General features: G+C 56.6%; 1 protein-coding gene across 1 annotated transcript in view; it reads left to right on the forward strand.

Moving 5' to 3' along the window:
• Positions 1–3,605, forward strand: part of Nol9 (nucleolar protein 9) — a 20,898-nt gene extending 17,293 nt beyond the window's left edge. Inside the window, exons 11-13 of the mRNA XM_033767292.1 lie at positions 1,157–1,334; positions 1,817–1,950; positions 2,145–3,605. Coding sequence (XP_033623183.1) covers positions 1,157–1,334; positions 1,817–1,950; positions 2,145–2,345 — 513 coding nt within the window. The 3' untranslated portion in view covers positions 2,346–3,605. The remainder of the gene's footprint in view (positions 1–1,156; positions 1,335–1,816; positions 1,951–2,144) is intronic.
• Positions 3,606–12,038: the final 8,433 nt, after the last annotated feature.

Raw genomic sequence — 12,038 nt, forward strand, 5'->3', positions numbered from 1 at the left:
TTTATTTCTTTTCTTTTCTTTTTTTTTTTTTGGTACCGGGGTTTGAACTTGGGTCTTTGCGCTTGCAAGGCAGGCCACCAAACCACTGAGCTAAATCCCCGGTCCCTCCCTCCTTTTATTTCTAAGTAACACATATAAGAAAATACTTTTCTATTTTGAAAATCTGGGACCAGCCAGGTACAGCAGTGCATGCCTGTAATCCCAGCTCTCTGGGAGGCTGAGGCAGGAAGATTGTAACTTTGAGCCCAGCCTGGCAACTTAGTGACTTAGCGAGACACTGTCTCTCAAAACAACCACAACAAGGGCCAGGGACTTAGCTCAGTGGTACTGCTGCCTGTCTTCCAAGTACAAGGTCCTGAGTTCAATTCCCCAGTACCCCCCCGACCCAAATAGCCACAACAAGGGCTGGGATTGTGTCCCCATCCTGTGCACCCCCCACCCCATGCAAGGACCTGGGCTCAGTTCCCTGTACCACTGGAAAAGAAGAAAAGCCAGGTCTGCTGATGTATGCCTAAAATACCAGCACTTGGGGAAGCTGAGGCAGGAGGATTGCAAGTTTGAGTCCTACCTGGGCAACAGTGAGACCCTCTCTCCAAAGATGAGAGGGCCTGGGGTGTGGCTCAGTGGTGGGCACCCTGGTTCCTGTGCCTAGGGCTGGAAGACACAAGGGATTTCCTGGTCTCATACCACTGTGTGCCTGTGCACCTGAACACGGGCCGACTTCCTTCTGTCTTTGCTGCTGGCAGTCAGAGCCTAGGCCTTGTGTGTGCTGAGTGCGTGCACACTCACTCCCACTCCCGCTCACCCACTCTGCCCCAGAGCCGCGTTCTGTCTGCACCACTAGCTGTCTCTGGGAGTGAATCCGACTTCCTTACCCCAGAAGAGGCAGTGACCAGGGTTAGGCGTCTCTGTCACCTCAGTACACGTAGGGCATCCTCGGCCTCCAGTCACCTTCATCTCTTTAGACGAGAACGTGTCTGCTTTCCAGCAAGTGTTGCTGCTACATGAGAACTGTGTGTGAGGCTGGGAGTGGGGCACACACTTGTAATCCCAGCTACTCCGGAGGCTGAGGCAGGAGTGCACCCAGTCACAAAACCAAGTTAAAAATGGTCTGCAAGTAGACATGAATGGAGGGAGCCACCCATGTACCTTGCAGGTTCCTTTCAATGCTGTTGCTCTGAGGGTTACGCACTCTGACGTCGCCCCCACCCACATCCTGTACGCCATCAATGCTAGCTGGCTTGGCCTGTGCCGGATACTGGATGATGTGCATGGCTACACGAGGGGGCCCATCTTGCTGGCCCAGACGCCCATCTGTGACTGCGTGGGATTTGGTGAGTCCCTCAGCCCACTGGTGGTGACAGGCCCTGGCCATAGGCTCCCTCTTTTCCCGAGGTGCCTCATCCTTCTGGCCTCCCGTTCATTCCACCTGCGGCCAGTGCTCTAGGGCTGCCATGACACCGTCCAGCCCACCCACAGCCGCCCTCTGAGCCTACCCTGGGATGTGCTCTGTCCACCTGCAGGCCCAGGAGCTCCTGCTTCCACACCTCTCCTCTCCGTGCCACCGTGCAGTCAGGTGCCCTGGGTACAGATGGCACTGTGTCACCATGGGCTGCCATTGCACTGGGTGGGTGGCACCTGGTGGGGCCCCACCTCCCCAGCGGATCGCTCCCTGAGGCCAAGGATAGCAGTGGGGATCGGGGGTTCTGGGTCTCGGAAACCCCTCCTTCAGAGGAAGCTCTTGCCTCTGGAGCCACCCCGCAACGTGGCCGTGGGGTGCGGTGTCTGTGGTGTGACTGCGGTGGCTGTTTTGAAGGGATCTGCAGGGGCATTGACATGGAGAAGCGGCTGTTCCACATCCTCACTCCTGTGGCCCCGGAGGAGTTACGGAGTGTGAACTGCCTGCTGGTTGGCGCTGTCTCCATTCCGCAGTATGTCTTCAAGAGCCAGGTGAGCCTGCGCGTGGGGCCCCAGGACGGGCTGGGAGTTGCAGTGGCTCATCAGGCCTGGGCGGGCCCTGGGCGGCTGGTGGGGGGCGAGGGGTGGGGCGCCGTGAACATCTGTTCAGAGAGGCACTATTGAGCTGTGGCCACGTGTGGGAGAGGCCGCAGGCCACGGTCTCCATGGTTCTGTTTCCATTTCAGCATGGGCTGGAGGGGACAATTCCTTACGTCACAACAGATTACAATTTCAAACTTCCCGGCGCATCAGAGAAAATTGGGGCACGAGACAGTGAGAAAGAGCAGCTGCCCAAGGGGAAACTGCACCCCAAGTCCAAGTTCTTCCGGAAAATGAAGTTTCTCAAAGGGAAGGAGCAACCATCCCAGCCGGCCGATGACGCATGAGCCCTGTGTCGTGCAGTGAGAAATCAGGGTGCCTGTCGCAGCCCCGTCGCTGGACCTCGGCCCTACTCTTCCGCATAGCCTGGAGCTTCTGCAGCTGTGGGAAAGTTTGGGACCCCCCCCCTTACAGGAGGAACACAGCCAGGTCTTCCACATGTCCTTTGGGGGACCTGGTTACAGTAAAAGTGATCTGGGACCCCAGAAGCGCCAAAGGCAGGCCGGGCGTGAGCACGGGAGGCACCTTGTTCCCTGCTGCACTGCTCCCTGAAGTGGGAGGCCCAGGGTGAGCGCTGTTGTCCCCACAGTCCTGGTCCTGTGAGCCCCTCCTGGGCCCTGTGCATTGGACACTGCCAACTTCTGCAGTCCTGGCCGTGTGAGACCGTCACCACCTAGGTTAGTCGTCCTTTTCACCTGTCCTGGCTGCACTCACAGCGGGGGTTCCTGAGGCTCCTTCCTCCCACCTGGGTCACCCAATCAGCCATCATTGCCCACTGACTTCAGCAGGAGCTCCAAGGATGCAGCTGTGGGAAGGCGGGAAACTGGGAGACCAGAGAGTGTCCTGGGGCCCTGTCTTGCCTGGACGTGGTGGTGGGATGGATGAGAGCTTTCCCAGTGCAGCCTCACGGCTGCAACGCTTACTCAGCCTTTGGACTCTGGACCTGGACTCAGGGCTTAGCTCAGCACTCAAGCCCATCACATGATTGGGGCCATGGAAGGTCCAGCTTCTCCGTTTCCATGTACACCTCAGGGTGCCTCGTGTGACTGTTTCATCTCTTGACCTTTCAAAGAATCTGCAGCCAGCTGTCACTGCCACCTTTTTGTTTCTGGAGTCAAGGCAGAGCAGCGGCGCCCATAGGTGGCCTCAAGTCAGCCCCCGGAAAGGAGAGATGTTGCCGCTAGAGGGCCCCCTTGGCCATGGCAGACAGCGGGCAGCGCTGTCTGAGGAGCCCTGGGCTGTGCAGAAGGAACGGCCCGTTGGGCACAAGTTTCCGCCTTGCAGAGTGAGGACCGGGTGGTGTGGCGAAGGGTCCCTTTCCCTTTCTTGGTACTGCTTTGGAGACAGCCTCTAGCTCAGGCTGCTCTAGGAGTCTTGGTCCTTTTGACTCAGCCTCCCAAGTGCTCACCACACCAGTGATTTTAATGAGCTGATTGGCAGGTTCATTTTATTATATGTAGCCGCAGTATCATGGGTTAGGACAGCTGGCTCTGTGGCATGAGAACTCTGAGTTTGAACTCCAGCTCTGTCACTTCGAGCAGGTGTTTAACAGAAGCTGGGCGTTGGAGGCCAACCTGAGCTGTGTGTGCCTTCAAGGCCAGCCTGGACTGCATAGCGAAACCCTATCTCAAACCCCCACCCCAAAAAAGATGTTTCACCAAGTCTGTTTGGGGCAACAGAACTGCTCTTCCCTCGGGGTTCTTACCTCACCCATCCCTGGCAGTGGAAGCCATCCAGTGACTCCCCGGGATGCTCACCCTGAATCCAAGTCCCAGCTGGGCCCATCGTCCCCCTGGACAGGCAGCCGCCGGTGTCATTTACAGCTGTTCAACTTGGACTGAGTCCCAGCACCCGGCCGCTACTGTGTGCTCATGGGGCTGTCTGGCTGCTGTGGTTTCTGCCCTGGCTCCCCGTCTATGTATGAACTGCATTACTAAAGGTCTTGGAGAGCCTGGGTTTTGTGGTGTAAGTTTCTTACACGGATCATTTTATTCTGTACTCATAGGCTGAGGTGAAACCATGGCAAAGACCAGGTAGGGAAGAACTTGGGCCGGCACCCGCAGGCTGGGGCTCTCAACCCAGGCCTGCGCTTGTCATTGTCAAACAAGCTGGGAGTTCCTTTTCCTTCTGTCCAGGGCCCTGTGTAAGTTAGAACGCCCCATCCCTCTGGGGGAAGCGGATTCACTCCCCACAGAGCCCCCCTTATATACTAGCGGTAAAACCAGGTGCTCTATCACTGATTATATCCCCAGCTAATTTTATATTTTGAGACAAAGTCTTGCTAAATTGTACTGAGCTCAAAGTTGTGGTCTTCCTGCCTCTGCCTCAAAAGTAGCTGAGGCTATGGTTCTGTGCTGCTCCACCCAACTCTCAAGGGTGGAACAGTTGGCCCCATGCCAGGGCCTGTGCTGGTGCCTGCCTGAGCAAGGAGAGCTTGGCCCTGCAGTCTTCTCTCCTAGCAGCCTGGCAGAGCAGGACTCAGCAGACAAGCCCAGCCAAGCAGCGGTGAAGTAAATAAGCTGGTGACCTGCAGGGCCTCTAGAGACCACACGCTGGCTTCAGTGTCCCAGGCCTGGACAGGACAGTGCCGGTGCAGGGTGGCAGGACGGACCACAGATGCCAGGAGCTGAGCCAGCAGGGCCTCAGGGTCTGCAGGCAGCTGAGTGGCTCAGGTTGCTATAGTGCTCTGGACCCTGAGTGTGGTCCTTTTCTCCCTGCCTAGTGGAGAAAACCACCTAGCCCTGGCCTTCCTGCTCCCTTGAGTCTAGCACAGTGGCTGCGGTGACTATGGCAGCATGTTCCGGACAGGGAGGGCACCTTGCACGCAGCCAACAGTGTGCAGATCCTGTTCTGGGGCGAGCAGGTCCTTGGCAGTGGGAAATCCACTGCACAAAAGCCAACAAGGAAGCAGTTAAAGCCACGGCTGCGAAGTCCACTCCACAGCTGCAGGCTGGATGAGAGGGACACACAATGCTACTCCCCAGCTGCCGTGACAGCATGTGCCCCACCTCAGAGCTGGCCCAGCCCTGCCTGGGTCCTGCAGGGCCTTTCCTTCCTCTCTGGAAAGGACAGGGCAGCAGACACCATGAGAAGGGGAGGCCCTGTGCTTGCTGAATGAGCCCACACCTGGCAGGACTCTGCCCCCATCAGTCAAGGGGAAGTGTGGTAGTGCACTCTGTGATCCCAGCTACTTTGAAGGCTGAGGTGGGACAGGATTGTGAGTCGGAGGCTAGCCTGGGCAAACCAGCAAGAGCCTGTCAAAAAACAACAAAAACCAAGCCAGGCTTGGTGACACACACCTGTAATCCCAGCACTTGGGAGGCTGAGGCAGGAGGATCTCTTGTGAGTTTGAGACCAGCCTGGGCTACATAATTCCAGGTCAGTCTCAACTACATAGACCCTGTCTTGAAAAACAAAACAAACAACAAAAACCAACTCCAAGTGTAGCTCAGAGCATAGAAGCCACCAGGAGGGACCTTGGCCCTCCAAAGCATGTATTGTGCACCAGAGTCAGCTGGAGGTCTGGGATAGGTTCCAGCTTGCCTTTGTAGTGTTTGTGGGAAGACCCATGAACTCCTCTTCCCTCTTTCTTGTCTTTTTTCTCTTCTTTCTTCCTCTTTTCTCATAGTGCTGGGGATTGAGCTGCATTCCGGGCCCTTTTTTATCTTTTATTTTGAGGCAGGGTCCTACTCAGTTTCTAAGTTGCCCAGGTTGAGCTGAAACTTGCAGTCCTGCCTTGCCCTCATGGGGCTGTAGTTAGGGATGTGTGGACCCTGCACAGCGGGACACAGGTTTCTGAAGGAGACTGCAGGTCTGGAGTGCTCCTGCGGCCCCACATGGGCCTTGCTGGCTGTCACCGCGTCCACCAAATGTCAGGCTGTGTGACCCACATTAGCAGCTGTGTCTATAACACAGGGCCCCATGACTGATGTCCAGCTGACCTGAGGTCCATGCCTGCATTTCCTGCTGAAGGGAGCAGAGTGTGGGCCTTGGGAATTCCCAAATCATGCCTTCCCTGTGAGCAGTGCAGAGCGGCCCCTGGTTACCTCAGCACCTCCAGGCAAAGGCAAACACACAGCCTTGTGTACCTTTTGTTATGCTTATGAAGAAACATTTTCAGGCGTGGTGGCACATACCTTTAATTCCAGCATTTGGGAAGCTGAGGCAGGCGGATTACCCTGAATTTGAGGCCAGCCTGGGCAATCTAGTGAACTCAAGGCCATCCTGATCTACATAATGAAGCCCTGTCTCAAACAAAGCAAAACAAAAAAGGGTCAGGGATTTAGCTCAATGGTTCTGCCTCCTGCTTCACAAGTGCAAGATCCTGAGTTCCATCCCTGCTACTACCAAAAAAAAAGCTCAGCAAACCAAAAAAAATCAAGCAAGAAAGCAAGCCAATAGCCAAGCATGCCGGTGTGTGCCTGCAAATTCCAGATACTTAGGAGGCTGAAGCAGGAGTCTCAATTGACTAGGAGTTCAAGCCAGCCTGTCTCGAAAAAATTAAAAATACCAACATAACAAAACCATGCCCCCTCCTTTGTATTTGTCTTGATGGTGGGACTTCATCCAGGGCTCCACATACGCAGTGACACCGCAGTTCCCACCTCCTTCCTTCCAAGGGCTCTGCGACGTGCATGTGTGTGTTCCCGTGGTGCTGGCCTGCGTGCATGAGGCAAGTGCTCTCCTGCTGAGTCTCCTTCCCTCTACCTCCCAGAGGACCCGTTTGGTTCCATTTCTCAACCCTGTCCCACCGCTGCCAAGGTGGCACTTCCTGCATCTCAGTGCCCAGGGGGCCTTGTGTCTCCTGAGTGAACCCCCGGGAAGCAGAGCCCCCAGGTGAGGGGTTGGGGATGTTTGCATCTAGCAGATGCTTCCAGCCTGACATCAAGCCACTTACTCTGCCACCTGTCCTCTGCAAGTCTTCCTGCGCATCCCTGACCTCTGGATGAGCGGCTGGACTTCTCCCTCCTTCTCTGTGTCCATCCCTGAAATGCACAGCTCTGGGCAGACCTGGGCAGCTGCAGCGGGAGACGAGGGTATCCCATGCGCAACTCCAGCCTTTCTTGTTAGCTCTTCCCCTCCCAAAGGCGACTTATGGTAAAGGGTTTTTCACACCTGAACCCAGGACCTTCATTCTGAGCTATATCCCCAGCCTTTTTTAACGTCATTTTTTAAAATTTGAGGCAGAGTCTCCGTAGTTTTAAGACAATAGTCTCACTGACCTTGAACTCATATAGCTCCAGCTCACCTCAAACTTGGCAGTCCTCCTGCCTCAGCCTCTTGAGTGCTAGCATTACAGGCATGTGCCACCACGTCTAGCTTGATATTTTTAAAATTTAATAAGTTTTTTCCATGTAGATTTTTGGTTATGCCAAATGGGAAATTTGGTCCGATTTACCTAATGTATCATCACAGGAAGCAGAAGCCCCACTGAATGGCCTAAATCAGTGGGGGCGAATCTATGGCATGTGTGCCTCAGCAGGCTGTTGTATTGCTGGAAGCTCTAAAAGGTTTGCCATCACTGGCCTAAATGGCCAAAGTATTAGCATACTGTCTGTGTACTTCATATATCCAAGACTTAGGAGTGGTTTTAAAGGCACAAGAAACCAGAGTTTGCCAGATGTTGGATGAATGCCTATCATCCTCAGGAGGCTGAGGTAGGAGGATCTCAAACTGGAGGCCAGTCTAGGCTACATAACAAGATCTTGTCTCTTCATTTTTTTCCTCTTTCTTTGGTTTTTTGAGACAGGATCTTACTATGTAGTTCAGGCTGGCCTTGAACTCCCGGTGACCCTAATGCCTCAGCCACCTGGGTCCTGGGATCCTGTTTTCAGAACAAAAAAAGCAAAAGGCTATGGACTCATAGTTGAGATAGAGGCTTTCTGTGTCCAACTCTGAGCCACAGAAGGGTCAGAAAGTCTCTTGTGTCACTTGGGAACGCCCCAGGTTCCAGAGCTTGGGGGACATTGCTCCCATAATGACTTGCGGCAGCCTTTTAAGACTGAAGCAGAAGCTGCGCTCTGTAGGGCGGCCCTGTGAATGACCTGGACCCAAGCGCAGCCTCTGGAGGGCGGGTAAGGGCTCCGCCCGGCCTGCCTAGAAATTGCCCCCTAGCTGCCCTGGGGGATGCAGGGAGGAGGGGCCAGGGGAAGAGGAGGCCTGACTGCAGCCGCTTCCTGACCAGGGCACTGTGGGTGTCCCAACAATGGGCCAGGTGTTTTTTATTTTTACAAAAATCTAGTCTGAGCCAGTGATTTGGTTTATTTATTTATTTATTTTGAGACAAGGTCTCATGTAGATCAGGCTGGCACTGCACTTACTATGTAGCCCAGGCTGGCCTCAACCTAGATGTGATCTGGGGATTTAGCTCAGTGGTTCTGCCCCTCTTCCTTGGCAGGTGCAAGGTCCCGAGTTCAATCCCCGGTACAAAAAAAAAAGAACTAGATGTGGTTTTCCTGCCTCAGCCTCCTGAGAAGCTGGGACTGGGTGTGCGCCACCACGCTTGGGATGGGCCAGCTGTTTTGAACTCACAGCTGTCTTGGAATCCTGGCCTGTTTTCCACAGTCAGGAGTCTGCCCGGAAGTCTGTGGTCCCTGGCTGGACAGCTTGGCCTTGAGAGGGTCCAGCCGCTCCGTCTGTCCAGTCAGGCACAAGTGGCTGTGTGGCTGGCGGCTGTCAAGAAGAGTGGACTGTGGCCACCACGCGGGGCTGTGGACAGCCCTCAGGACCCCTGTCCCTTCCCCACCTGGGTATGGGCAGCCATGCATCTCAGCTTCTCTGAGGACAGTGGCCAGACTGGAGCCCAGGAGTAGGTTGTTAATCAAAGCAGTGATTTTCCTTTCTGATTTGTACTCTCTCCTTGCTGTGATTGATGACTGTTGTCCCCAGAGCCTCCCCACATGTATCCCTGAGTGTGAGGTCACTATTCTGGATTAACTCCCTTAATCCTCAGAACCACCCTGAGAGGTAGGTACTGTAAGTTCCCCTGCTGTGCAGAGGAGGAAACTGGGGCTCAGAGAAGCTAAGCCACTTGCCTGAGGTGGCACAGCCAGTGGGAGCCAGGATTTGAACCCAGTGTGTGTCTGGTTTTGGAGGGCACCATGGAGGGACAAGGGCAAAGCTGCCACCCAGGGAGGACAGCTGTGGGCTGAGCCTGGGCCAGCACAGGGCCCTTCTGGGAATGGCGTGGGCTGCTGGTGCCCAGCCACCCACCCAAATGTACTTGTCCTTGGCTAGGATAGGTGGACGGGTGGGGGTGACAAGCCAGCTGCTGGTGGGACAGCGATCCGCTTCTCAGCCCCTGCCCTCCAACTTCACCCTTGGTCTGCCGTGTGCGGGGCCCTCAGGACGGGTGGTCTCATCCACACTGCGCAGCCTGGAACTTCCCAGGGCTGTCCCACCTTACAGAGGAGGAAGAGAGGCCGGGAGTCAGCGCTGGCTTCCCTCTGAGAGCCGGCACGGGTGTCAGAGGTAGGGAGGGGCACAGGAGGTTTGGGGTGGCCGGCCACGGGCATCTACCTGCACAGTTGATTCCATGCCAGCCACTCTGGCCCTGCTGTTCACCTGTCCACCGGTGCCAACCTGGCCCACATCCAAGCAGGCTTGGCCTCTGCCAGCCAGGCCCTGCCAAGCTCTCTAGAGAGCTCCGGCTCCAGGGCATCCCAGGCACTTGCTTCCTGAGGGGAAGCCGAGGTCCCGCGGGAGTCAGGGGCAGGGGCTGCACCTGGCCCAGGACAGGAGGAGGAGAGCTCAGCTGGGAGGTGGACGCTCTGCACTGGCTGCGTTACCATGACCATGCCTGGGTGAGATTAGTTCCCCACAGCGGCCTGGGAGAGGAAGGGGCAGGGACCCCACATCCTCCTGACCTCGGGGTGATGCTTCCCCTCTGCCAGCCTCTGCAAAGCCTTTGCCCTGGTGTACAGATGTAGACCTCGAGGCTTCCGGAAGTGCTCGTGCTGGTGCATCGGGGCAGAGCTCCAACTTAGGTCCTGCCCGTGGCTGAGGGGAGGACAAACACCAAGGCCCAGGGGAGTGGTAGCTGGGGCCAGGGTCTGTCAGCCAGCAGAGCTGCCTGGGAGGTGACCAGTGTGGGGTGTTGGCTGGCCTGAGCCACCTGCTGTGCTTCCTCTTTTGGCCCCTTACTCAGCAGGACATGCGTCCAGGCCCCTGCCCAGCACTTCCACCCTCCAGGAAGCCGCTGTGGGTGGCGGAAGATGCAACCTTTTGCCCGCAGCCATGGCCACTGAAGCAGCCCTGGCTTCAAGTCCCCGGCCCTCCCTTCAGCGCCTGCCCGGCCCCTGGGCTGACAGATGCTCCCGGGAGCTCAGAAGGCATCGGAGTAGGGAGCAAGAGGCAAACCCTGCATCCCTCCCAAGGGAGCAGGCACAGCACACTGTCCTGAGGCTGGGACCCACCTCTCCCTGGGTCTGGGTCTGGATTAGCTGCTCCCTGGCCTCAGCCTCTTCAGCTCTGTGGTGGGGCCACAGGGCAAGGCCGCAAGCCTGGTGGAGCCACCACCCCTCCTCCTCTCAGCCTTTGGGGCTCTGCGGGGCAGGAAGCCATCCTTTCCCCTGCCAGGATGCTATGGGGTTGGCTGTCTGGGACTCGCCAGGTCCAGGCAGCGGGGTCTGGGCTGGGAAGGGGCTCTGGGCCAAGCTCTGTGGCCCAGCTCTGCTGGGGTAGATGCCAGGCCCCAGAAGCTGGCGGGCCGTGGATGGCTTTGTGCACCAAGCCTCAGGCTGACTCCCTTCCCATGAAAGAGCAGGCACCCGACACTCTTGGGCCCTGGCACAGGTTGTGTGGGGGCCGAGCTCCCGGCTGCGCCCTGCGTTGTCCTTCCTGGCCCCATGCCGTGGAAATGAGGCCTGTGTGGCATCTGGTTCCAGTTACTGCAGCCTTGCTGGACCCCTCAGGCCTTTCTGGGGTCTGTAGGCTGCCTGGATGCCCCCACACCCCCATCCCTGGGTGACTCTGCCACCCTCAGGATAGCAGCACTGTCTGTTGCCAGCTCCCTCTGCCCAGGCCTTGTGTCGCTCCACTGCCACATGGCAGCTCTGGCAGGCGCTGACTCTGCCTGCACCAGGGCCAGCTTCTCCAGGCCTGGCAGGGTCGGATGGAGGTGTTTGGCAACGTGGCCAGGCCTGGATGGGAGCCCAGGGTGTGGCACCACCCCACTGCCCTCTGACCCTGGCCTTCTTCCCAGGTGCTTTGCCAGATCCTCAAATGGCTCTGAATCCAGTCCTGATCCAAACCCAAGTTCTACTGCTGATGGCTGGACTCAGTTTCCTCATCTATGCTGTGAGGACTATACCCACCCCCAGGGAAAGCTGTGGTGATTGGCAAGAGACACAGGCCACTTAGACAGATGGCAGAGGGCAGAGGTCCCCACAGGAGGCTGCCTTGGGTTCCTAGTTGTTATTTTAGTCCTTCCTTTTTTTTTTTCTTTTTGGCTGTACTGGAGGGTTGAACCCAGAGTACCCCCACTGAGCTGCATCCCCAGCCCTTATGTATTTTGAGACAGGCTCTTGTTACATCATGAAGTTTCCTGAGCCTGTGATCTTCCTGCCTCAGCCTCCCAGAGACCTGGCTCCTGATTCTTTTCTAGCTGGAAAAAAATTTGGTATTTTTAAAAGATCCTAGAATGAATTGAGCAGTGGTTTTTCCATTTTCCACCTGTGGAGCTGGCTGCACACCCCGATCTGGTCCTGCTGGGTGGCTCCTTGCTCCTAGAGCCCTACTTTCCCCAGCCCAGCCTCCCACATCCTGCCCTTCGCCTTTTCTTTGCCCAGGCTGACCCCAGCCATGGCACAGCCTTTGGTGTGGACAGAAGAGTCTGAGGAGAGAGGTGGGCAGTCTGGTGAGGGTGCAGAGGGGGGACCCTCCACAGAGCCCAGAGGCCAAGCCAGGCGCATAGGCAGCCTCTGCCTCCTGCCCCTGCAGGCTGCTCAGGCTGGGGACAAGGTACAGCTTCCAAGGAGGAA

This window comes from Fukomys damarensis, unplaced genomic scaffold, assembly GCF_012274545.1.
Source record: "Fukomys damarensis isolate Sample0158 unplaced genomic scaffold, DMR_v1.0_HiC HiC_scaffold_23, whole genome shotgun sequence".
NCBI classification, from domain to species: Eukaryota; Metazoa; Chordata; class Mammalia; order Rodentia; family Bathyergidae; genus Fukomys; species Fukomys damarensis.